This window comes from Nanorana parkeri, unplaced genomic scaffold (assembly GCF_000935625.1).
Source record: "Nanorana parkeri isolate BGI_ZX_2015 unplaced genomic scaffold, ASM93562v1 scaffold281, whole genome shotgun sequence".
Classification (NCBI taxonomy): Eukaryota; Metazoa; Chordata; class Amphibia; order Anura; family Dicroglossidae; genus Nanorana; species Nanorana parkeri.
The window spans coordinates 600538-627005 of record NW_017306549.1 but is presented as its reverse complement, the minus strand read 5'-3'; the positions used below and the strand labels follow the sequence as shown (position 1 = coordinate 627005).

Below are 26468 nucleotides of genomic sequence, written 5' to 3'. Positions count from 1 at the left end.
CTCTCCCCCCCCCCCCCCCCCCCCACACACACACACACACTCTGCAAGGGTTAAATGCACATTTTGTCTAGGGAGTAAGGTAAAAAGTGAACCAATTACTCTAAGCCTTGCTGCCGCAGGCTGTCTTTTTAGATGCCAATCCTCCTTATTGCATGACCGGTCACAGCTCTCCGATGACATGTACAATGCAGGGCCAGCAACCCTATATTGTTCTTGAGGATGCCAAGGGCTTGCTCTCATTCTGGTAGCACCAAAGAACAGGGAAAAGCACAAGCAAAACTGGAGCAGACTTGCACTGCAGCCAATCAGCATCTCTCTCTCATTTTCAAATCCTACCTGAGCAAACTGTAGAGGGATGCTAATTGGTTGCCATGGGCAACTGCTCCAGATTCTCTCTGCTCCAGTTTTGATAAATTCCCCCCATTGTGTTTATTTCAATCCCCCTAGACAGAACAAGCATTATACCCCTGCAGCGTGGGGGACCCCACTGCAAGGTAAAAATTTAGTGACACCAAGTACAGCTTTACCTATGGCCTGTGGAAGTGAGGACACAGATCCTGAGAAGATAGGAGGATTACTAGCTAAATATGAGCACCCCTTTAAAACTTTGCAAATCTCTTGTGAAGTGAAGACATCTTGCATAGGTGCAAGTCCTCCTACCATAGTCTGAGTCATAGAAGACCCATTTACGCTGCTCAGGTCTGTGTCAAGTGTGTTAAGGTAGCCCATTCATTAAATGGGCTGCATATCATACCACAATGGACCAAAAATCATGCATGCAGCTTTTTGGGCAAAGCAGTGTTTCGCAACATAGTGATCCATGTACTGCATCAAAAATTAACTCCACCCCAGCAGAATAAATTGCATCAAGTGGAGTTAAACCTTAGCCCTCAATCCACCAGTAAAGCACCAATTACTAAAATTGTATAGTTTGCAAGATTAAGGGTCCATAAACACTGATGTGTTACAACAAGGTAAAACGATTTGTTGCGGTTCCCTATAAGAAAAAAAAATAGCACCTGTTCCTATCTCTGTGCTGCAGGGCAGCGCATTTTGACAAATATGCAAATTTTTTCTGCATTTTAGTGCATTAGGAGGCCCACAGAAGTTGATAGCAAAGCATCAAAAAATATTACATTAGTTTTGATCTACTGGCAACAGATATTCACAAGCCTCCATTAACGGCTGTTAACCCTCTCCACTCCAAATCCTAAAATCAAAAACACAATGAAAATATGCATCAATGATGCAAAACACCTGCATATTTCGAAGAAAAAAAAAAAAAGCACCTGCACAGATCTAAAATTGGCCCCAAGGCTCGGTTCACACTATTGTGTTGCGGAAATGGGTGCTGTGGCGGACTCCCTGATACTGTCTTAAAGCTGTTCCCTGGGTGCTGGAACCAGAAGCAAGTGAATATAGCATGGGCTTACCCCAAGAATCAGACAACACTGACTTTGGAGTGGAAACATGAACTGGTTTATTGAAGAAAAGCACACATATATGATTCTGTGAGGTATAAACTAAGAGTTTAGAGTGTTACATTAAACAAGTCCCACCCCTAGACAGCCGGGTTCCTGCATTGGAATTCCTTAAGCACAGACACTTGGTTAAATGAATGTCCTTAATTAGATGAGAGCTTGATCACATCAACCTAATCAACGGCCGCTCCAGACAGCCTGCTGCCTTCACAAAAATACGTTTAGCAGAGATGGTATCCAAACAAGATGGAAGTCCGGATGGTTCAAATCAAGTCAAATAGTGACATGCTCTCTCTCTATATTAAACAAGAAAACACACACAAATTCCTTAGGGCTGCAGATATAATAAATATCTGCAGCCCTAAGTCTGTCACAGGTGCTACCACAACGAATGCTACTTACATTGGTGTGATGCAGTGCCATTTATTCTGTCACCCCAACACACCTTGCCAAAGGACATGCATTACAGCTAAGTGCAAGGCACGAATATGCGATGTGGTGCACTGCCAGAAACAAGTCTGATTTCTGGGACAATTAATTGGTTGCCAGTTTATTCATTAGAATGGACTGCCTCATGCAACGCATATTAGTTTGTGAAAAAATGCGTTAACGCAACGCACTCCATCAGGAAAGTGTGAGCCTAGTCCTAGAGCACAATGCAGCTTATTTCACTTCACTGTAAATCATGAGTTGTCTGCCAAAATAAATGTTCTTTTCAGCCATGTGACTGCTATTTTCAGCTTACATTGGCTGTCACTGCTAAGAATAAAGATCGGGATTGCTTACTGAATCAAGCATATGAAATCTTACATTAAGCTGCAGCAAAAAAACAGTGAGCGAGTTTTTTCTTTTTTTGCCGCCATTGTTATCTTATAGTTTAAGAGATTTTGCAACATCTGCATTTAGTAGGGCTTATTTACATGTTCCAGAGACAACAAGAAGAGAAAATATCTCAAAAGTGAGGGGAAATTGCACATTGCCTTTCCTACGTGCTGAGAATGTGCAGATCAAGACTGCCCAGTGCAGCCCAACGCCCCTGGTTTAAACAGGCCCTCAAAGATGCAGCTAACAAATGAGAAGGGAGACAAAGGACAGGACTGGAAGGAGCCACACTGAACATTATGCAAATGTAGGACCATAATGACAAGAGGGAGCTGAGGACAGCCTATAGTTTATGGGCTGAACAGGTGAGACCTTCTGGAAAAGCCAAATGATGCAGTTTTGAAAGCGTGCCTGCATGCACTATTTTTACCTTGCAATTTAAGAGTGCGAGTGTAAAGAAAAAAAATAAAAACGTTAGTTCTGATTTAATCACTAAAACCTCTTGCAGAATTTGTCAGACACCTTGCAACTTGCCTATATTCCATACTCTACATACTGGAAGCCAGAATTCAAGTTTCCCGTTGTGTACAAAGAATACACAAAACAGGAAACGTTCACATACACAAACCCAAGATGTGAATCTGGTTGTGAAAGAAGAGGAACCGAAATTTCTTAACTGTTACCAAATTCCATTTTAACGTCTACACTGGAAGCTAGTTGGAGAACACGAAACAAATATTCAATATACGATAAACATAACAAAGGGCAACACGCGACATATGGGAAGGTAATGATTATTGAATGAAATATTTATGTAGGATTGCAGGCCCACTTGATTTGGGTCTTCTTTTATGATGTTATATGACTAATAAACAAAGCCCATGAGTGGACCATTCTCTTCTTTATGGAATGGATCATTGGACTAATCAACTGGAACACCCAACTTCTTTCAGAAGATCTGACAAGTCCAATCCCAATTCCAAGAAAGTTGGGACACTTTGTAAAATCTACATAAAAATAGAATGCTTGCAAATATCAAACTCATATTTTATTCACACTAGAAATCAGTGACTTGCCGTGCCTACTGTGCTGGGTGAGGCACCACCCAGACTGCCAAAGCTTCGCCCTGCCCCGCCGAAGCTACGCCCCTAGCTCGGTAACCAAGCTGTGTGGGGAGGAGGAAGGGAGGAGCCTCCCTGCCCCTTACTTGCTTGTCACTGATGAGTCATCGAGATCGATGTCCTCACTGTTTTTTTTGGATTGGACAGCTTGGACCAATGGCCCTTTGCCATTGGTCCAAGTCATCCACAGAGCTCCAGCCCCCAACACAGAGTAGAGGCTGTGACAGCTTTTACCTTACTAGTTAGGTTACACAAAGCAGTGGGGAAGCCTGCTGCTGTGTAACCTAACTACCTGTCAAAACCGGGATGCAGCACCGCCTGTAATTAACAGCCAGTGCTCCATCGTTGACAGGTTACACAGCGATTGTGGCTTTCCCTGCTGTGTAACCTGTAACAAGCCAATCTGAAAAAGAGAAAAAGCTGTCAGCTTCAGACTTGAACCGGGCACCTTTTTTTCTTCATAATACTAGGCGAGGCTCTGCCTCAAATGCCTTCCCTGAGCGCATATCCCTGCTAGAAATTTGAAATCATTAAAATGTTTAACCTGAGAAAATGTACCATTTTAAGTAAAAAAAAAAAAGGTAATTTTGAAATTGATGGTAGCAACACTGCAGAAACCCGCCGTACGATTCTCGGCGGGTTTTCAAGCCTGCTTGTTTGACGGAAGACGTGCGACCGTACAGTAGAAACGGTTGCACCCTTTGGCTTCAAACCAGCATTAAATTCTTACGATCGCAGGATTTCCCGTGATTCTCGTACGAGAATCGCGCAGTGTATGGGCACCTTAAGAATTAATGCTGGTTTGAAGCCAAAGGGTAGTCGCACAACATATTGAGATATATATATATCTTTTGCCTTCCGAACTGCCTTAATTCTTTGTGGCATAGATTCAACAAGGTGTTTGAAACATTCCTCAGAGAGTTTGGTCCATACTGGCATAATAGCATCACGCAGTTGCTACAGATTTGTCGGCTGCACATCCATTATGCAAACCTCCCATTCCACCACATCCCAAAGGATTGAGATGCGGTAACTGTGGAAGCCATTGGAGTACAGTGAACTCATTGTCATGTTCAAGAAACCAGTTTGAGATGTGAGCTTTGTGACATGGTGCATTATCCTGTTGGAAATAGCCATCAGAGGATAGTTACACTGTAGTCATAAAGGGATGGACACTGTCCGCAACAATACTCAGGTAGGCCGTGGCGTTTCAACGATGCTCAATTGGTACTAAGGGGCCCAAAGTGTGCCAAGAAAATATCCCCCACACCATTACACCACCACCAGCCTGAACCATTGATACAAGGCAGGATGGATCCATGCTTTCACATTGTTAACGCCAAATTCTGACCCTACCATCTGAATGTCGCAGCTGAAATTGAGACATCAGACCAGGCAACGATTTTCCAATCTTCGCCTGTGCGAATCGTAGCCTCCGTTTCCTGTTCTTAGCTGACAGGAATGACACCCGATGTGGTCTGCTGCTGTAGCCATCTGATTCAAGGTTCGATGTGTTGTGCGTTAAGAGATGGTATTTTGCATACCTTGGTTGTAACAAGTGGTTATTTCAGTTACTGTTGCCTTTGTATCATCTCGAACCAGTCCACCCATTCTCCTCTGACATCAACAAGGCATTTTCGTCCACACAACTGCCGCTCACTGGATATTTTCTCATTTTTCGGACCATTCTCTGTAAACCCGAGAGATGCTTGTGTGTGAAAATCCCAGTAGATCAGCAGTTTTTACTGCTGATCTACTGTTTTTATAAAAATTTTCAACTACCACCATTTTATTCTATAGGGTCTTGGCATTCAGAAAATATATAATGTTGGGGGGTTTTACGTCATTTTCAGGCCTAAAATGTGGAATATAACATGGGTGCAAAAATTGAAAAAAGGGCCTCAGTCATGAAGGGGTTAAATCCCCCTTCTGATGCTCGGTTTGAACTTCAGCAAGTCTTTTTCACCGTGTCTAGATGACTAAATGCATTGAGTTGCTGCCATAATATTGGCTGATTAGCAAATTCTGTTACGAAGCAATTGAACATGTGTACCTAATAAAGTGGCCGGTGAGATATTTATAATATATAAACGCACACACACATACACACCTAACATGGGTACTTGGGAGTCGTAGACACAATTTTGGGCCTTGCAGCAGAAATAAATCTGAAGCTCAGAATTATTTATATAAAATGAAGCTCAGTCCTTCTTTATCAAGCATTGCTAAAGATGAACTGAGTTCCGTCAAAATGTTGACAATAAAATGCTGATGCTTTATCTCCACTGCAAGACCTGTAAATGCCTCTATACCTATTTTGGATTTGTGTAAATCTTTTTAGACATGCACAGACCAACTGTATTGCTTGGATTTTGGCTTTAAATCCAAGTAGTGAGTGTTCTCTCTCTCCTAATTACAAGCATGGGAGCATTTGGACAGGTTTCCTACTTCCTGCCTTAACATGAGTAGTTTCTCTAAGGCAAAAAAAAAAAACCCGCTAAAGTCTGCCACCAGATCTGCTGCTGGAGTACCTGCAATGATACTTCTGGGTATAGGGAACCTTCCACTAAGAAGATTGCCTTAGTTAAGTCTTAAAACTGTCATGTGAGAGGAGGGGGAGCTATCTTAGCCTTGTGCAGGTTTTCAACTTTCTATACAACATCAATACTTGCGTTTGGAATATACAGGGACCCAGCAGCTGTATGCAGGGATCCAGCGGAGGTAAAAGAGCATATGATGCCTGCATTCTGGAACACTTCAAATATAATATTGTCTGCGCTATCAATATTAGGCATTGAGATCAGTAATCATACTGCATAAAACATCAAAGCAAACTAGCAATTAGGACTCAACTTTGATTAGGAAGCAATAAAACAGAATGGTTTAAATCACAGCCAACTTGGGTTTGCTTGCCATAACCTTTTTGCTCATTCACTGTCAACAGGAAGCAATTGCACTTCAAGCACAAGCCATTATGGTTCCTAGCTTATCTGCAGAACTGTATACTATAATGGCTCCTTCTCAAAAAAAAGACTATCATGCAAAGTGGAAGTTAAATATTTTCCAAGTTGTTCTTTGCTACATTGAAACATTGTGTCGAAAGACAGATTTACTAAAAGGAGAAAATTATTTTTCAAAGTGAATGAAGCAAAATCATAAATGCTTCTTGCACATGACATGGTATTCTTCGCAAAGGAAAACCAAACGATTTTACCACCCCCTTGCTGCCCATGTAACAAGGCCTTAGAAGTCCAGCTTTTGCATACAATTGACTATGCAGACAAGGAGTAGGGTAAAAAAAAAAAAAAAGAGCAAAATTGAATATAAAACAATAATATCCACGCCAAATGTGTTAAGCTACAACACTTAAAAGGAGAACTATGAGGTGAGTGATTTCAACTCATCCTCAATTAGAGCCTGTCTGTGACAAAGAGGCTGTCACAGGTGGGCTCTATTGATCGGGAAGTGAGCAGAAACATGCACTGATCCTCTCACGTCCCAATCGTCTCCCTGCAGAGAGCGGTGACTATTATTAGTCACCACTCCCCGCATGGATTCCCCCCTCACCGATCCTCCAGTGCTGAGTGGAGGAACGAACGGGGAAGAAGGCCGGCACAGCTGGCTCTGCCTCTAGATAGAGGCAGAGCCAGCTGTCACACACGCAGCTGGGTGGATCTCGGCAGTATTGTCGGGATCCGTCCCGGCTGTGGCGCTTAGTATATCGCGGGCAATAGCCCGCTATATATGCTGAGCTTTGGGTCACAGGAGGACACTAGTATATGTCCTTCCGTGACCCTAAAGATAACTAGGGGGAAAAAAAACACACCCCATTTTTCTCTTTTAAAGGCTCTACCTATAATCATTTGTGCCCCCTGTCACAGCAGTGCTGTGAGGGAAAGGGAGAGAGGGAGAATGAGAACTGCATATGCATGGCTTTTGAAACAGGGAGAGCACTTGCTCCAGTGATCTTGACAGTGTGCGTTGCATATAGTGCATTCTAGCATCGAGGCAGAAAGGTCAATAACTATTTTGGAGCTTTTTGGCCAGGTGTTAGGGGGCACTTACATTAAGCAACATTTTTTTCAGACTGCATTGCATTGTGAAGCAGTGGGAAAAAAAACATAATGCAAATGCATCCCATCTCTGGGATTTGTATCTGCCATTACTTACCTACCTGTTTTTTCTAGATCAGTGATTCAGAAAACATTGACTCACATGATCAGTTTGACAGCCAAGAAACTGCCATTTCCAAAATGGCAACAGCAGCTTACATATTTCTGTCAGCACAGGTTTCCTTTACAGTGAAACTACAGGCAAAAATCAAAATTTAGACATATGATGAGGTCTGTCATCAGCAGTGCTGGTTTTTCTGAGCCCCCACGTAACAGTTAAATTACCTGTTGATCCTGCCAGTACAGCCTTTATTTTTACACTTCCTGTAATAGGATGAGAACTTTGTTCATTCTGTGGTGAAATCACACAACAGGGTAGTCTTAAATAAAGTTAATATAAAACTGCAAAATGCTTAAAATGAAGGAATGTTCAAGACCACAAAAGTTCTACTTTCAGATTAAAGTTTTCCTAGCAAATTGCATTGCAAAAACTCTGATTTTTACGACTCATGACCACATTCAGTTAGAATTTCATTTATTTTAGATAATAAACGTGAAAAATTCTCCAACCGATTTTTTAAGGTCACTATGGGTGAAAACAATAATAATTTTATCCCCATCAACTGTTAGGGCCTGTTCACACGACGTCCGTTTTCTGTGCTGACCTGATCCGTACGCTCCTGCACTAAAAATGCATCCAAATGTATGTGTTTTATGGGCTACAGTTCTCACGTGCACAGTCCATTCAGGTTACGACAGAAAAAATACTGCATGTCACATTTTGTCCGGTCAGTTGCCCTTTTTCCATCTGACCACAGAAAATCTGCAGATAAATTGTAAGGTGTATGGCAAGCTTTAGAAAGCTAACAGTTAAGGGTAAGGTTAATAGTTAAGGTTCTTGAATGCATTTTTAAGATTTAACTCCCGAGTTCAGTGTCACTTTAAAATACAGAGCATACCAAAAATGCTCAAACAGAGAGGGGATTTTATCAAAACTAGCAGAGAAAATCTGGAGCAGCTGTGCATGGCAACCAATCAGCCTTTCTCTTCAGTTTGTTTAGTTAAGATTTGGACATGAAATATAGAAGCTTATTTGTTGCCAGGCACATCTACTCCTGATTTTCTCTGCTAGTTTTGAGAAATTCCCCTCTGTCTTTTTGAAAATTTTTGGTATGCGCTGTATTTTAAAGTGACACTAAATTCAGGAGTTAAATCTTAAAAATGCATTCAAGAACCTTAACTATTAACAAAAATGTAGCTTAAACTGGAGCAGCTGCGCATGGCAAGGAATCAGCTTCTATATTTCAAAATTCTATACGTTCAAATCTTAACAAAACAAACTGAAGAGAAAAGCTGAATGGTTGCCATGCACAGCTGCTCCAGATTTTCTCTACTCGAGTTTTGATAAAATTCCCCTCACAGTGTCTGACAGAAGGAAATTCCTGTTTCAATATTCAGATATTTCTCAACGAGATGCTGCAACAAGTCCTTGTTTTCCACAAATCATTATCCAAAATGTCGGTAGGGTTTAATCCCTCAAACTTGCCACTCTGCAAGCCTCAGTAAGCGGTTTAGCATAAAAAAAAAAGATGTGACTGTACCACACCCCATACAAAGCAGTGTAGCTGTAAAATCACATGCATGTCATCCGAGCAGTCACATTTCTTGGTGGAATGTAGTCAGATCATTCTCTTGCATGACCAGTCACTGCTCTTAGAGATAATATGTGTTAAATAATTTGTACTATTATCATTTTTTAGAAAGTGTTTTAAAAAGAGCCCAATGTTCAAAAAGGAGTGCCTGACATAAAAAGCCCCTAAAAATCTGATTTAACTACACAGCAGAGGAAACCCCTCTACAAAGGCAGTAGGCAATAATGAAAGATCTGTTACCCGTTGTATACAGCTCAGCTCTTTACTGCTCCCTCATTCAATCTGAATCATTTACACAAGGTACCACCATTATTATGAAGGATGAAGTCCAACAGGGAAAGCTTCTTTTCAAAAGCAGTCATGAGTATTTTAGAATTTGGTTTTCTTTTTGAACGCAGCTAGTAGCTGAATAGCTCTGTGTTCACCACACTAAAGGCACGTTTTGTTAGAATCTATGATGCTACACAATATATCTAGCATAACTCTGAACCTGGATTCACATTCCGATTAACCGATTAATCGAACTTAATAATCGTCCAACTAATCGATTTTGAAAATAATCGTTAGCTGCAGCTCTAATATCGCGAGCTTATACTGAGCTTAGGGTGATGGGAGGACGCTAGTTTGTGTCCTCCCGTTACCCTAAGGAGAACTATGGGGAAAAGCCCTAACCCCATAGTTCTCCTTTAAGATCAAAACCACAGTTTTTTCTGTTTTTATACAGCACACCATCATTACAAAATAAAAAAATGTCAGTTGTAACTTAAAATGTGAGTAAATATACACAACATCTTGGTTGTAATATGCATGGGGTGGTGACAGGGTCTCTTTGAAGGTCCAAAGGAAATGAATGGGCTGTTTGCACGCATCACATGTTGATACACAAAGAACAGTCTGAAAAGGTCCTGGGGTGGCCGTAAATAACCTGGTCCCACGCTTGACTTAATGGCCTTATGCAGCATATAGGTGAAGGTTTGGCTATTTTAGGGGACTAAAATTTATAAAATAATCCAGAGTAATGACCAGTATTTCCAAACATTAAAAGCACTTGCTGCATGTAGAGATTTTGCAATCTTGGCCACCAACTCCTAGTGCATGAAATAGGACAGCATTACAGCTGTCTAGCAGTTATCACTGTGCTGACACTGCTCTCTTCCTGTTACCCTGATTTGAGATTCTAACATGCAAGAAACATGGCAAAATTAAAGAGTAAGTGCACTTCAAGGCAAAGTGTTTGCCCTTTGCAATGACAAAGTAACGCACCTTCCCCGTCCACAGATTTATACTTACCGAGATCTGATGGCTATGGCCTCCAGTGCCCATTTATATACAGTGGCACGAGTCTTGATGCACTGGCCGCACATGTGTATTATAGCCTCAGAGACAGCATGAGAAAGCCCCATAGATGTCCATGGGGCTGTAATTTGCGGGCATGGCCAGGAAATAAACAAACACCGGGGGTCACTGGCTTTAGATTCAGGTAGGTATGCATCGGTGGAGGGTGGGTTTCTTTTAGAGCATTGCACAGCAGAATAAGTGCACATATCCTTTAATTGATTTAGGATGTCTATGGGCCATCTCTCATGTGCCTTCAGCATTGGGAGATGGCCCCAAAGACGTTTACATGGACCCAATGCCCAGGGGTGGCCAAAGGCAAATAAGATTGCCTGTACAAGCTGTAAACATTATAGAAAACTACAGCTGTCAGATTCATTTGAGCATGCGTCTGGGACAGGGAAGTGTTGGATACTTTTAAGCAGGGGAGCTAGGCAGATCGAATATTTGTGTACTTTTAGCTGAAATTACACTTTTTCTTTATAGGTCAGCACTATTAAAAGAAAAAAATATGATACAAAGTAATAACTGCAAATAACATGCACAATCTGAGCTCTGGTTTAAAATGATTGGGAAAATTTCAGGCAAGGAAGAGTTAGTTATAGGCCATTAAATGAGCGCTTCTGGGTGTCAGAAGTGCTCATGTCACCCAACAAGCTTCCAACAGAAGGGTGATGGCTCTTATACCAATGATCGTTTTTTTTTATTCAGTTGTAATGGCCATGTAAAAATTCCTCACTGACTAAATATTTCTGCAGAATTCCTGCAGTGTGTTTGAGAATAATAAATAAGCCAGATCCCCCCACGGGCTCTGCACTAGCATATCCTAGTGAGGTTCCAGCCTTGGCAGCATTATCTAATCAGTTCGTCAGCCATCCGTAAAACCCATGGGAATCAATCCAGTATATTATGTATGAAATTGGATGAGTTGGAAACACTTCTTGTTCAAAAACTGTGAAATGTTTACCGATCCTTCCCTGTGAAGAACAAACACAGAGTGATCAATACTGACCTTTCTTTTTTTGGCCTCAGACTTTAACGCGAGTGACTCGTTGGTTTTTAGGCCTAAAGAGCTTCTCCTCCAAAACTACATTCCATTGGCCAAAACAAAACTGCCTGAAGCTTGATACAGGTGCAAAAATGTCTGCAAACCTTAAAAGGTTCATAAACCCTCAGCATTTTTTGCATACATCTACTGCTAGCAAGCAGTAGATATATGCAAAAACATTTTTTTTTTAAAAAAGGTTAAAACTTACCTTTGTCTGCGCCACGCGCTCCCATTCCAACATCTGAAGAATCTTGGGTGGCCCCAAAGGATCTTGGAGCGGGCACATGCGCAGTTCAGATCTTCGGCCGGGAGACGAGGAGAGACACAAGGTAAGTCTATGGAGCAGCGTGCACCTGCATAGACTTCGTGGGACAGGAAGCGCCAGCTAACACACAGGAGTCAGCGCTAGATCGTAGACCAGCACCAGCACTGGAGGGACAACTGAAAACTACCATAAAGAAGATGATCAAATCAAGAGGCATCATTTAAGGTAAGTCTCTACAGCAGGATTGGGAAGGGGCAAGAAAAGGTTTGACTTTAATGTCACTTTAAGGCCTGGTTCACACTGAGTGTGTTGTCACAGCTGATTCAGCGCGACAAAAAGCTTGCGCCAAAAAATACCATTCATTCTTATAGCCCCTGTTAACACCTGAGCATGTCGCCGCAATAAGCAAAACGCCTGTCACTGGAAAAAGTACATGAGCTTCTTTTTGGTAGATTACGGCTCATTTTGTCCCCATAGAGTCAAAAGGAAGCACTTGGAAATGTGCGGTGCAATTGGTTTAGTGTGTTTTTGCCATTTACATAAGTGTGTCACAATCCAATAATAGAATGTATGCAAAAATATAGAGCAAAAAAAGTTTCTACACGCGAAAATGCTGTTGCCTAGGTGTGAATCAGCCTTGTAAGTGCCCTCTGCCTTGCCCATGCACTGTGGAGGTTAACTGCTGCTTAATGCCCAGGGGATGGGGATGCCATTACTTAGCCGATCCCCACTCCTCCCAGGCTGCTAGACTAGTCCTCACAGCCTCTTCTCCCTTCCAGCAATCTAAGGACTGCCATAAGCCTGCATTGTATGCGAGAATGCCAAGGGACAAGCCACAGCTGGAGCGGAGGGGTAGTAGAGGCGATTGCTGACTTTTGGGGGAGCAGGGAACAGGTAAGTAAACAGCTTTCTCTTGTCCCAGGAGGAATAAACAATCAGTTAAAGGAGAATAAATTGGGAGAGTGAAATGTGCTCATCCCCATAGTTAGAGCCAACGTGCGACAGCTGCAGTGTGGCACGTTGAAAACTGAGTGATCACAAACTGCTGATCACTCAGTTTACAATCTTCTCCCTGAGGAGAGTGGTGACAACCAGTAGAGGAGACACCAGTCGTGACTCCCCCCTCTCCGTTCCTCCAGTCTGACCAGAGGGAGACAGGGGAGAGAGAGGGCACAGTTGGGTCTGGCTCTAGGGAGGCAAAGCCAGCTGTCAATCAGGTGGTGGGGCGGATCCCGTCAGGATCCTTCGCGGCTCTGCGCTGTCAGCATTTAGTGGGCAGTTAGCCCCCCTATATGCTGAGTTTTGGGTAACAGGAGTACATTAGTATATGTCCTCCGGTGACCCAAACAAGAAACAAAGCCAAAAAAAGATTTAGCCTTAGTTCTCTTTTAACCCTTGCAGTGCAGGGGGCACCCCCACTTTAAGAATTTCCCTGGGGTTGGGCTAAACAAGAAAAACGCTTCAAAAGCACCAGAAAGATATTTTGCTTATCGTGAGCAATTCAAAAGGTTGCCATCACAAAGCAGAAACTGATTTACTATAATGAGCCACATTATTATGTTATGTCTGCCCTTATCAGAACCCAACTCTGTGCATGGAGTGTTTTACAGGACACCTCTGTCATTGGCACTTACCTGCAATGTCCCATAGCTGCAGTCTGACTAAAGTCTTGCCGTCCCAGTTGATAACTTTCAGAGCGAAATCCACTCCTATGGTGGCCCTGTAGTGCTGGGAGAAGAGCTGGTGAACGTAACGTTTGATGATGCTGGTCTTGCCCACCCCCAGCTCCCCGATCACCAGCACTTTGAAGAGGAATTCCCTGCGCTCAGGAACCCCGGCAGATAGCCCGAGCTCTCCGCTTGTCGCTTCCCCTGCCATGAAGCCTCAGAGCAATGCCAGCCAACGGGTCTGTTTGTATACACACACTATAAGGAAGTAGGAAAGGCTGCAATGTCCCGTCTACGCCTATGATTCACCATTGACAGCCGTGTGCGCTCTCTCTGCTGTGCATAGCAGCGACATGCCCGAAATTACGGCCACATAAAAAAAGTAACGCAATACTTTCTTCCAAGTGTTCTCCTCTTCTAGTCTCCCCTCCCAGACAGCCGGAGGACCAATCACCTGACCGCGTGTCACGTGACAGGAAGCGACTCGCCGCCTCAAGCTGAGGAGGGAGTGGTGTCTTATGAAAGGCTGCATCCAGCATCGCTTCAGACGTGCTCTCTCCTTGCTTGTGACTATTCACTGCGAGCCGCCTTGTGTCTCTAGAGTTTGGCAGCTGTCAATTACTAGATGCCATGTCCTTTCTTTTCATAAAAATCTAAGTTTACTATCACCTCATGTAAGTCTAGGCAAACATTTTTATTTTAGGGCTCGTTCACGCCATGCGTGGCGAACACGCAGTAAATAGTGCCTGCTATATGCTGACAGCGCAGAGCCACGCTGCAGCCAGGAAATTTTCCCAACAATATTGTCAGGATCCACCCTGCTGCCTGATTGACAGCTGGCTCTGCTGTGCCCACAGCTACTGTAACAAAGGCATTGGGAATGTCCTGGTCACAACTGATTGGGTCGGGAGAGGGGTCCCTGAGAACTTTACCCAAGCACATCCCTCATCTGCACTGATTATCGTAGTCTCATCGCAAGGGAGGAAAGAAGACAATTGTATTCGATGTACCTTGTTCATACCACACAGCTGCTCTGAGGTCGATGGGTTGCACAGCTGAAAAATGCAGCCATGTTAGGCTGTAAGTGCAGGTCATAGAAATAAGTTTTCAACAAAGTTTAAAGGTAAACAGTGCTTTGTGTTGTAACAACGCAAGGCACTGCCCCTCACCATCGCTACACATTGTACATCAGACTGCACACTACTGTACAATGGCCTGTTTTAGTATGCAGGCTGGTGTGAGTAAGCCCTTAGTTTCGCATGGCACAGTTGCGTTTTAAAACTTCTCAGGAATTTTTTATTTTTTGGCTGTCGGGGGGTTGGGATTTCCCTCTAAATTCATATGATGTAGACACAACAAGAAGTGAAAGGAAAACTCTCCAGTGAAAGAGAAATCCCCTCTCAGACAGCTGTCACCGGTACAACTGTCTCTAAAAGAAGATTTCCTCTTTCTATTCCTGTTCTGGTGGCGACTCCAAATTTTGGATTTTCCCTCATTTTTAGTACTGGGGACAGGAGTCAAATAGATGAGTGAATTTCCCCAGTGTAGTCATGGACAGCAATAAAAACCTGATAGGGATTCTAATCCTATCCAAAAAAGTAGGAGTTTTGACTTAACTGTAAATTCCTTTTCTTGGAATACTGTACAGGACACTAAGGCCCCATTCACACGTAGCGATTTATCACGCGATTTCCGCCGCGATATTGCGCATTTTTGCCGCGCGATATCGCGAGAAGTCGCCGGCTAATGATATTCAATGGAGCTGTTTTAGCTCCATGTCGCGCGTCGCTTGTCGTGGTCGCAAGTTGCTTCTACAGGACCCTTCACGCCAAACTCGCTCATCCATGCCTTTATGGACCTTGCTTTGTGCACTGGTGCGCAGTCATGTTGGAACAGGAAGGGGCCATTCCCAAACTGTTCCCACAAAGTTGGTAGCATGAAATTCTCCACAATGTCTTGGTATGCTGATGCCTTAAGAGTTCCCTTCACTGGAACTAAGAGGCCAAGCCCAACCCCTGAAAAACAACCCCACACCATAACCCCCCCTCCACCAAACTTTACACTTGGCACAATGCAGTCAGGCAAGTCCCATTCTCACGGCAACCGCCAAACCCAGACACGTCCATCAGATTGCCAGACAGAGAAGCATGATTCATCACTCCAGAGAACATGTCTCCACTTCTCTAGAGTCCAGTGGCGGCGTGCTTTACACCACTGCATCTGACACTTTGCGTTGCACTTGGTGATGTAAGGCTTGGATGCAGCTGCCCGGCCATGGAATCCCATTCCATGAAGCTCTCTACGCACTGTTGTACGCACTGTGCCAATCTGAAGGCCACATGAAGTTTGGAGGTCTGTAGCTATTGACTCTGCAGACAGTTGGCGACTTCTGCACATTGTCCACTTCAGCATGCGCTGACCCTGCTCTGTCATTTTACATGGCCTACCACTTCGTGGCTGAGTTGCTGTTGTTCCCAGTTGCTTCCACTTGGTTATAATACCACTAACAGTTGACCGTGGAATATTTAGTATCAAGGAAATTTCACGGAACGCCTGAATCCAATGTTTTGGAGGGGTGTCCCAATACTTTTGGCAATATAGTGTTTATATGTTGATGATATTAGTTGTATTATACAATTTTAATAAACAATGTACACAATAACATATATTTTTTATATATAAATCGAAGTGGTCCTGGTGGTTCCTAAAAAGTATGTTTTGCAATTCTTTCTTAACCTATTGATATTAGGATGTGGCACTGTCTAAACCCCTGTGCATTCCTTTACTAGTCAAGCTATAAAAGTCAATGCCTAAGAAACAGGTTGGTGAACCGATCCTTGAGACAGAAAGCCTGGACTGTCTGGAAAGGACAATGGAACATCTGCTAGGAGTCTGAGCATGTCCAGGTACCATGTCCTCCTGGGACCAGTGCGATGCAATGAGAATCACCAGAATGCTTTCCACCGCGATCCTGTGGAGCAGATGAAGGAGGATTTTCAGAAGGGAAAAATCTTACAGTTGGTTGAACTGATCCTACAGAGTCATCAGAGCATCCACTGCGAAGGTCTGAGGATCCTTGGTTCTGGCGACAAACCTTTCCAGTTTGTTGTTGAACCTGGGCGCCAGGAGGTCCACATCTGATGTTCCCCACTTTCGAGAGATGTTTCAGGACCATTCCCTTGTGTCCAGACGCTGCTGATTAAGAAACTTCACCCGCCAATTTTCCATGACCGGGATGTGCATAGTGGTCAGGGCCGGAATGTGAAGCTCTTCCCATGTCAGAATCAAGCTTACTTCCCAATAGAGCTGCACTGCTTCTTGTCAGGTGACCCTGCTGTTGAGGGGTCGACTGTTGTAGGCACAGCCAAATGGCCCTGAGCTCCAGAATGTTGATCAAGAGTCGAAATTCCTTTGATGACCAAGTCCCCTGAACAGTTAAGTAATCAAGGACTCCTCCCCAACCTGACAGGCTGGCATCCATTACAAGCATCCCCCAAGTGAACGGGAAGGTTTTTTCAGACTCCATTGCTGAATTTGACATCCACCACGTCAGAGACAGTCTGGCTTTAACAGTCAAGCATATAAAATGATCAGAAGACTGGTTTCGCTTTTTCTGCACAGCCAGAATACTGGGTTATAACAGCCTGGAGTACAAATTGGCACTGTCAGGCCCAGAGCCTTCATGCAAAGGAAAATGGTCTGTTCCTGGACCAAAGGGTCTGAATATGAAGCTTGTTCCGAGGGAGAAAAACTCTGGCCAGAGTCGTATCCAGAACAATGCACTGCTAGTTGAATGTAAGCTGACTGAGCAATCCCTTAACAGGAGGTTGTCCAGATACCCAACAATGTGGACAGCTTGAACCCAAATTAGAGCAAGTGTTTCCAAGAACCACCCGCATCCATTATGGTCTGCAACCTTCCAATGGTGGTGGTGCTCTGTTGATCACACGGATGGCGCAGTGCAAAGCTCAGAATAGTCTCAACAGGTCACCGGCACACACACAGATTAATTCAATATCTCTTAGATATGTTTATTGAAAAATGTCAGGGCATGTCAAAAAGCCACAGGAAGGAGCTACAATTGTCAGAGAGCAGACAGATCTGTGAAAAAGGAACAAAGATCCCAGGCCATGCCATAGTCCAGGCAGCCAGTGTCTTAGTGCCATGGAGGTGACAACAGGTTAGAGGCCTTGAAAAGGGTAGAGACCATTACATCTTCCCCAGAAGATCTTTGGAGACCACAACATATAGAGAGAGGTGTGCTTGATTAACCTCTTGCCATCCGCCCGTTAAGAAAAAAAGGACGGATTGTCAGTCAAAGTACCGCAGCGCTGAATACTGAAAAATGGCCTGGATGGGAAGGGGGTTTAACACCGCGGATGTCAACTGGTTCAGGAATGGAGGCTTCAGAAGTGGGGAGTGATTCTAACTGCAGACAGTAATCAGTGCTGACCATACAGGTGTCACAGCCCTCCATTTATAGTTGCAACACACTGTTTAAAGTGTCACAGCCTGCTTTTCAGACAGAGTGCTGAGCCCATGCCCCCAGTGATCTGCAAGGGGAACAGAGTGACCGCACCTCAGGACGGTAACTCAGGGCACTGCCCTGACTTGCCACCACCTCGAGACAGGCCAAACAGGCCCGCAGGATGAAGGGGGCAAGTCCCATCCAGCCTTTGGCCTTCTTGGCGGGCATACTTTTGATGTGGTCTTGAGGGATTTTTTTGTACAATAGTTATGGAGAAACCCATAGAGAGCTTTATACAAAGCTACAACTGTACTTTAAATAAATACAGGCAAGCGTGAATAGGCCCTTAGACTGGATTCACACCTTTCTGTGCACATTGTTATGTATTTTTATCATTAATATTTGCGCTTTCATGTGTTACCATTGCGATCAGTGCATCAAACAACAGGCAATGCACAATAATACATTTCATTGATGTGAGCAAGCACAATTAGAAACAATGGCTAAACTTTGTACATATGCTCACCTGCATCAAAACACATACATTAAAGCATTCTTGGCACATGTGCAGTGCATTATCAGATGCACGTTCCTGCATTCCTGCTGAATCACCTGAAATATTCAAGTCATGGGTGGCCCTGTCAGCACCATCCAGCTTGACAAATTTTGATTACAACATGAATTATTTCATTTATAATTTAAGTAATAATAAAATAAAATTGTTGCAGAACAGTGACAACATCCAATCAGATGTTTTCACTGTTTGGGTTTTCAGACAGCCATGGGTACCAGCTGCCTGAATACAATAGCCAGCCTGTGAACTAACTATGTATGGCTAGCTTTTGTACCTAAATCAACCTTCTGTAATTACCTGTACAGCAACATCGGGAAATTAATTTCCAGATGTACGGGTCCATAAGATATGATAAGGAACATGCTGATAGGAAAAGGCACATTTTTGGTTTTGATGTGTCTGGAATGTATTTAACTGTTTTAAACTGAAAGTTCAATTACGCTTTATGTCCTGCCTGCAGGGTTTCAAATATTTTTATACATTTAAATTGTGTTCTCTTCCCAGAACAAAGTTTCTTTGTTAAAATTGCTATTTTCAGGTCTAATGGGGCTGTCTTGGCCATAGAAGTAACAAAACAGCATTTGTGTTTTACAATTATCCTTTGTAGGCATCTGCATCTTGCTATAGTATGAGGAAATGTATTCAGTGCTACCAGAATAGGAGTCAAGAAAAAGCTGATCAGTGCTTTTAAAATACTAAGTTCTACAGAAGATCTTAGTGCTTAGCAGCTAATTTTGCAGAAAGCACCAGTGCATGTGAACATCATGGCAGAACCTAAAATTTAAATTTCAAGCTCTTCTCATGAGTGTGGTGGGAATCGGCAATGGCAATTTAACTTCTGAAAAGTTTATCCTATTGTCAGAGCTGTCTTTTGTTGCTGGTGCTGTAGTTATGACAGTTTAGGCAATATATTTAAGACTATTGAAGTTTGGTGGTTGGAATTGATTAAATAGCTGGTGTCGTTCTGCAGATCCAGCATATATGGTCTGACTTGACTTCCTGTAACTTCGTCGTCAGAAGTCTGGATCTGAGTGAAAATAATTAATGAGGTATTGGTGAGCAATGGATTACTATAAGGAAGATTCATATGAGCCTGGATTATTAGTAGAGGTGCACCGAAATGAACATTTTTAAACCAAAATGAAAAAAAATGGTGGGCCAAAACCGAAATCGAAAATGTTTTTTTTCTAACTTTTTCAAATATGTTATTTTTATTAATTGTTTTATAAACTTTTACATTTTTGTATATTTTATTTTTATTTCTTTTTTAAAAATATTTTTACTTTTAGGTGCTTTGGGAAAATATTAGGGATCTAAACAGACCCCTGATATTTCCCTTTTAAAATAGAAAAAGAGATTGAGAACACAGAGCCCTCAATCTCTTTTTCTGCAGACCCTGTTATAAATGAACAGGAATCCTCTATGAGTGTTCCTGTTCATTCATAAATGAACACGAGGTGATGTAGATCACTTCCCATTCATTCATAATTGAGGATATACTAAACATACTATGTCCTCAATTGTTTACAAACACTCAGCGATCCCTGACCGCTGAGTGTTTGTACCTCGCTTTGCTTCCTGACAGCTGTCACAGGAGGCTGAGCGAGCGGTGCGGGAGGAGAGCTCAGCCTCCTGTGACGGCGCTGGCTGTCTCCCCCCACACTGCTCCCCCAATCTGTGACAGGAGGCTGAGCGGTGCGGGGAGGAGAGATGCCGGCCACTCACAGCGCTCTCCTCCCGCAGCGCTCGGCCGCCTGTGACACTTTCTCTCTTCCCCGCTGGGACACAGAGCAGCGCCCAGCGGGGAGGAGAGAAAGAACAGATGCATCGCTATATCTGCAGAAAAAGGGCACTTTTGGCATTTAACCTAAAGTGCCATTTTCGGCCGATATGGTTCGGTGGCCGATATATCGGTGCATCCCTAATTATTAGTATTTAAATAAACAGGATTTACATTGCACCAACAGTCTGTGCAGCACAGAGTAAAGGGGAGTACAATTACAATAAAATCCATACAAGAGAATTAAAGGAGAATTATGGGGAGAGTGAAATACACTGAAGCTGTCACACGTCAGTTCAATTGATTGAGAACTGAGTGATCCAATACTGCTGATCGCTCAGCTCCCGATCTTCTCACTGCAAAGAGCGGTGACTGTCAGTCACCACTCCCCATAGATATTCCCACCTCCACTCTCAGTTCCTCCAGAGCTGACTGGAGCGACGGACGGGGAAGGGCGTTGGCACAGCTGGCTCTGTCTCTAGAGAGGCAGAGACGGCTGTCAATCAGGTGGCGGGGTGGATCCTAACAATATTGTCGGGATCCCAACAGCGGTGCTGCTCTGCGCTGTTAACATATAGCGGGCTATAGCCCGTTTTATGCCGAGTTTTGGGTCACAGGAGGACATAGTAAATAGAACTATGGCCAAAGAAATGTTGGGCCAGAGTTCTCTTAAGAGGGCCCTGCTTGTGGGAGCTTACAATGTAAAAAAAATGTGAATTGATGAAAGTAGACTAGTTAGGCATTATGAACTTATTGTTTGAAATAAGATTTTTTTTCCAATGAACTGTGAGTAGACTATGGTCATTCAACTATTGACACATTCTTAACAATCAGTAAATAGACTTTAAAACAAGCCCTTGCTAACCTCTGTAGCTGCAAGCATCGTGAAGCTATTTATACCCAAATTTACAGTAGACGCAATCTTCATTGAAGCTGGTTCTCACTGGCATCTTAGCTCACCCTGCTCCCCGCTCCCAACAATGACTTAGCACCTTACAGCTTTCTTATCTCCAATGTAAACACAAAGCAGGTACTTTGAGAATGGGAGCAAGGGGAGCTAAACTGCCTTGGAGAACCAACTTTGGTGACTTCAGTGCTTCTGCTGTGAACTTTGAGAATGAATTGCTCCACAGTGCCTTATGGTCAAAACTAGGGATGTCCCGATACCGATGCTAGCATCGGAATCGGCCCCGATACAGGGAATTTTGACAAGTACTTGTACTTGTCAAAATGTCCCGATGCATAGCGCCGAAGCTTGCACTTTTTTTTTTCTACTTTACCTTCCGTGGTGGGGTCCTCTGGGCAGGCTGAGCGGAGGAGCGTCGCGTCACTGCTGTGGGCGGAGCTCCAGGTGGGGTCCTAATGTAGGTGGCCGGCGACTGCCCAGAGGACTCCACCTTAGGCCCCGCCCACCGGAGCAGCAGTGACGCGGTGCTCCTCTTCGCCTACGATGTCCTTCAGTGCCGGAGAGCACTGACTCGCCGCTGCTCTCCGGCACTGAAGGACATTGTCGCTGCTCTCCCGCACAGTGAGTAAGAAGGGGGGGGGGAGCGGGCACTATTAAGCAGGGGCTAATTGCACATCAATTGTCTCCATTGCATTAGGAGTGTGTACCCTATACGTAATACATATATAGGGTACACACTGCTTATACACTGGAAACTATAGATTTACAATTCTCCCCTGCTAACATGAATAGGTTAAATCATGATCCATAGTACATAACATGTAGTTGTACTATGGATCATTTAAAGTCACCTGTCCCTTTAAAAAAAAAAAAAAAAAAAAAAAAAAGTATCGGTAATTGGTATCGGCAAGTACATGAGGGGAAGTACTTGTATTTGGTCCTGAAAAAAGGGCATCGGGACATCCCTAGTCAAAACGTCATGTATTGAATTAAATGACCATGTGGACTGATTTATATAAGGTATACTTCTTGGATGGTGCACGTTAACACAGGAGAACCATACTCAGCTATTCCCCCCAGATCAGGGGTCAGCAACCTTAAACACTCAAAGAGCCATTTGGACTCGTTTCCCACAGAAAAGAAAACACCGGGAGCCAAAAAACCCTTTTGACATCTAAAATGAAGATAACACTGCATATATCATTTTTTAGCTTTATGTTATGTGTAGCATGTATATAGGTATATGTGGGCTTAGTAACGCACTGGACTCTGGGCTTACCTGAGATGTCGCAGAGCCCACCTGAGAGTGACCCATAGATCCTGCACAGCCCATCTGAGACTCTCTATGGTGGGCTCTGCAGGGCCTCAGGTGGGCTGGTCGCCAGGGTCCCTTTCCCTGTACCTCCTCCCAACTCCTCTTACCTGTTGGGGCCTGGCCTCCTCCACCCCCTCCCCTGTCACCTCTGCCATGACGCCCCTGGTACAGCTGATACTCATGAATGAGGTCCCCCAGGCTGCCCAGACCCCTCACATGGGTACCGGACATACACCCCTGATGGCGGTGTTCTATCAAAGTTTGTGACTACGTTACAATGTGTGACTGGTGACGTGGTCACACATTTCAATGTAATCCCGCCCAGTTTTCAAGCATTCCAATGCTTTCTCAGCTGTTCCAGGGCAGATCGGCATCGCAAATCGTATGTGCAGGAGAAATGATCTGCCCTGGAACAGCTGTTTGGTCCTGAAATGTCACTTCTATCCGACTCTGTGAGTGCGATCTCACATTCCACCCCACTCACAAAGTCAGATAGAAGTGACATGTTATGACCGAACAGCTGTTCCAGGGCAGATCAGTTCTCAATTAAATAAAAGCACACAGTGTGCAGTTACACACGTACCGCCGCCCATGCCCCACACCCTCGCTCCTCATTCAGACATCAGACACAGCCAGATGGTATGCATTGCAGGGGGCGGGGCATGTGACACACACTTCTCCTGTCCCGCCGCCTGTTACTAGGGACGCCGTGGGGAGAGGAGGTGAGTCACAGAACCCGCCCCCTTGCTGAGAAGCCCGTTGACAGTATGTGGCCCCGGGACCCTGCACTGCCGCATATTCCACCAGGGGGGGTGCCCAGGACCGGACCTCACTGGGCCCCCCCACAGCCTCAGACCCTGGCGGTAGTTCCACCCCTGGACAGGGAGCCACAGCAGAGGGATGAAAGAGCCACATGCGGCTCCGGAACCGCGGGTTGCTGACCCCTGCCCCAGATGAAAGATTACAAATTCTGTGACAACTGATAAATCTGACTAAACAGAAGGATGAAATAAAAAATTACCTCTGGCGAAGTATTTTGTGAACACAGGCATAGAGTGTGTGTACCTGTATAGATGGTCATAGATGAATTCCTCAGGTACAGGGGCCTAGGTAAACACTGCACCAAAGGGCAATGTTATAGATTTTCAGACTGGGTACTTTAAAGGAGAATTATGAGGTGAGTGCTTTTCACTCAGCCTCATAATCTGAGCCGACCTGTGACAATGAAACTGTCACAGGACGGCTCAGTAGATCGGGAAGTGACCAATCACATACCGGTTCTCGCTCACTTCTCGATCCTGTCACAGCAGAGTGCCCTGACAGGGGAGTGACTGGATCCTCCAGCGCTGACTGGCGGAACGGACGGGGGAGGGGGCGGGTACAGCTGGCTCTGCCTCTAGATAGGCAGAGCCAGCTGTCACTCACGCAGCTGGGCGGATCCAGACATAATTGTCGGGATCCGTTTCAGCTGCGGCGTCACAGTATAGCGCGAGCTGCAGCTCGCGGTATACTGAGCTTAGGGTGACTGGTGGAACGGACAGGGGAAGGGGCGGGTACAGCTGGCTCTGCCTCTAGATAGGCAGAGCCAGCTGTCAGTCACGCAGCTGGGCGGATCCTGGCACAATTGTCGGGATCCGCTTCAGCTGCGGCGTCTCAGTATACCGCGAGCAGCAGCTCGTGGTATACTGCGGCGTCTCAGTATATCGCAAGGTACAGCTCGCGGTATACTGAGCCTAGGGTGACGGGAGGACGCTAGTTTGTGTCCTCCCTTTACCCTTAGGAGAACTATGGGGAAAAGCCCTAATCCCATTCTCCTTTAACACTGATTGGTTTAATGACCAACTCCAAAGCAACAGGTTCACCTAAATGCCTATCTCCCTGCACTACTTACAGACCAAGAGACTTTTGCAGCGGTTCCACTCCCAGCAGGTCACACCATCAAAATCGCTCAGAACAATTGGTTAATTACAGGATAATAAAACCTTCAGCCTGTATAGACTTGACCATTGGCATGTATATTGACTAGAACTCTGCTTTGCTATCTCACTGATATCATGTCTACTCTAGCTGTTTTGAGAGAGGAAAACCCAAGGGCCGTGACCTTAGGGTATGATACATTGCAGCCTAAAATAAGGGGATGCTGCGGGCAAACTAGATAATAAACTTGGTGAGAGTGCATGTCTACCACTGGTGACACGGTAAAGGAGAAGTATTAGGAGAGTAATATGTACTCTTCCCAATACTTAGAGCCGGGGTGTGACAGTACAGGTCACATGCCGGCTCTATAGATTGAGAGCTGAGCAATCAGCTCCCCACCAGCGCTCATTGGAGGTACAGAGAGAGGAGAAGGCGGGCACAGCTGACTCTGGCTCTAGAGCGGCAGAGCCAGTGGGGTGGATCCCAACAGTAATGCCGGAATCTTTCCTGGCTGCAGTGCGGCTCTGCACTGTCAGCCAATAGCCCAGTTGATGCCAACTTTGGGTCACAGGAATACATTAGTATTATTATTTGGGTAATTAGTATTAATTACCCAAAAGGGACTAAAGCAAAAAAAAAAGGTCTGGCTTTAGTTCCGTTTCAAAGCCGCTGTCATCTGTATCTCAAACTTGGAATTGCAGCTTGTTCCTCTAATGAGTCCCAGTGCCATTTTTGGGGACAGTGTTAATGTTTTGGTAAGTTCCGCTCTCAGTTTATATTATTTTCTATAAACTGTATGCTCTGTTTATATTATTATCATATAAGGCTTATATAACGCCAACAGTTTGCGCAGCGCTTTACAACATAAGGAAGACATTACAATTACCATACAATTCAAGACAAGATGGTAAGGAGGGCCCTGCCGTGAGGGCTTACATTCTAAAAGGGAGGGGCAAGTGATACATGAGGAGGTAGCTGTGTGGGGATGAATTATTGTTTGAGAACTTGATGGTTGAGTAGTTAGTTTGAGGTGGGATAGGCTTCCCTGAAGAGATGAGTCTTAAGGGATCACCTAAAGGCAGTCAGAGTGGGAGATAGTCAGACAGGTTGGGATAAAGAGTTCCAGAGGATGGGAGAGACTCTAGAGAAGTCCTGGAGGCGAGCATGGGAGGAGTTGACGAGGGAGCTGGAAAGCAGAAGGTCTTGGGAAGAGCAGAGGGTATGTTTAGGGTGATACTTTGAAACAAGGTTTGAGATATAGCCGGGGACAGAGTTGTGGATGGCTTTGTAAGTGGTTGTTAATATTTTGAATTGTATCCTTTGCGCTATTGGAAGCCATTGTAGGGATTGGCAGAGAGGGGTTGCAGACACTGAGCGGTTGGTTAGGTGGATGAGTCTAGCAGCAGCATTCATGATAGATTGAAGGGGGGATAGCCTGTGTAGAGGTAGGCCAATGAGGAGGGAGTTGCAATAGTCAAGACGAGAGATAATAAGTGAGTGGATGAGTAGTTTAGCGGTTTCATTGGTCATTGGTTTCATTGATCCAAGTCAAGGATGACATCTAGCATGGGGGGGAGGGTTGGATAGATGTGTTATCAATCTCAAGGGAAAAGTTATAGGAGCATGTTCTAAAGCGTATCTAAACCCAAAAACAAAATGTCATTTTTTTGCAGCTTAACAGTCCGATCTTGCTTAAACTACAGTTCCCTTGTCACTTCCTGTTTGATGACAAGAAAGCACAAACATCCTTTTCTTTCTTGTGTAAATAACTAGCCTTGTCAATCCACCATATAATGGAGATAAAGAAAAGCAGACATGTTTGAAGTCTAGCCTATGTGACAACCATAGCTTCCTCCAAAGATGCAGTGGATGAGTGAGTGTAGACACAAAGGGACAGAAAGTGCGTTATTTGCAGGATTGCCAGGTAATAGGGAACAGCCTAAAAATAAGAAAACTAATGCAATCTTCCCATTTAAGGACTAGTAAAGCTGCAATATATTATGG

At 44.3% G+C, this 26468-nt stretch overlaps 1 protein-coding gene across 2 annotated transcripts in view; it reads right to left on the bottom strand.

Moving 5' to 3' along the window:
- Positions 1-26468, bottom strand: part of RAB32 (RAB32, member RAS oncogene family) — a 52785-nt gene that overhangs the window by 14139 nt on the left and 12178 nt on the right. The window contains exon 1 of one of the 2 annotated variants that reach the window (XM_018557362.1): positions 13471-13912. The exons of the other annotated variant lie outside the window; for it this stretch is intronic. Within the exon in view, the coding sequence (XP_018412864.1) occupies positions 13471-13714 (244 nt within the window). The 5' untranslated portion in view covers positions 13715-13912. Of the gene's footprint in view, positions 1-13470; positions 13913-26468 lie in introns of those variants that run through there. 2 annotated transcript variants of the gene reach the window in all.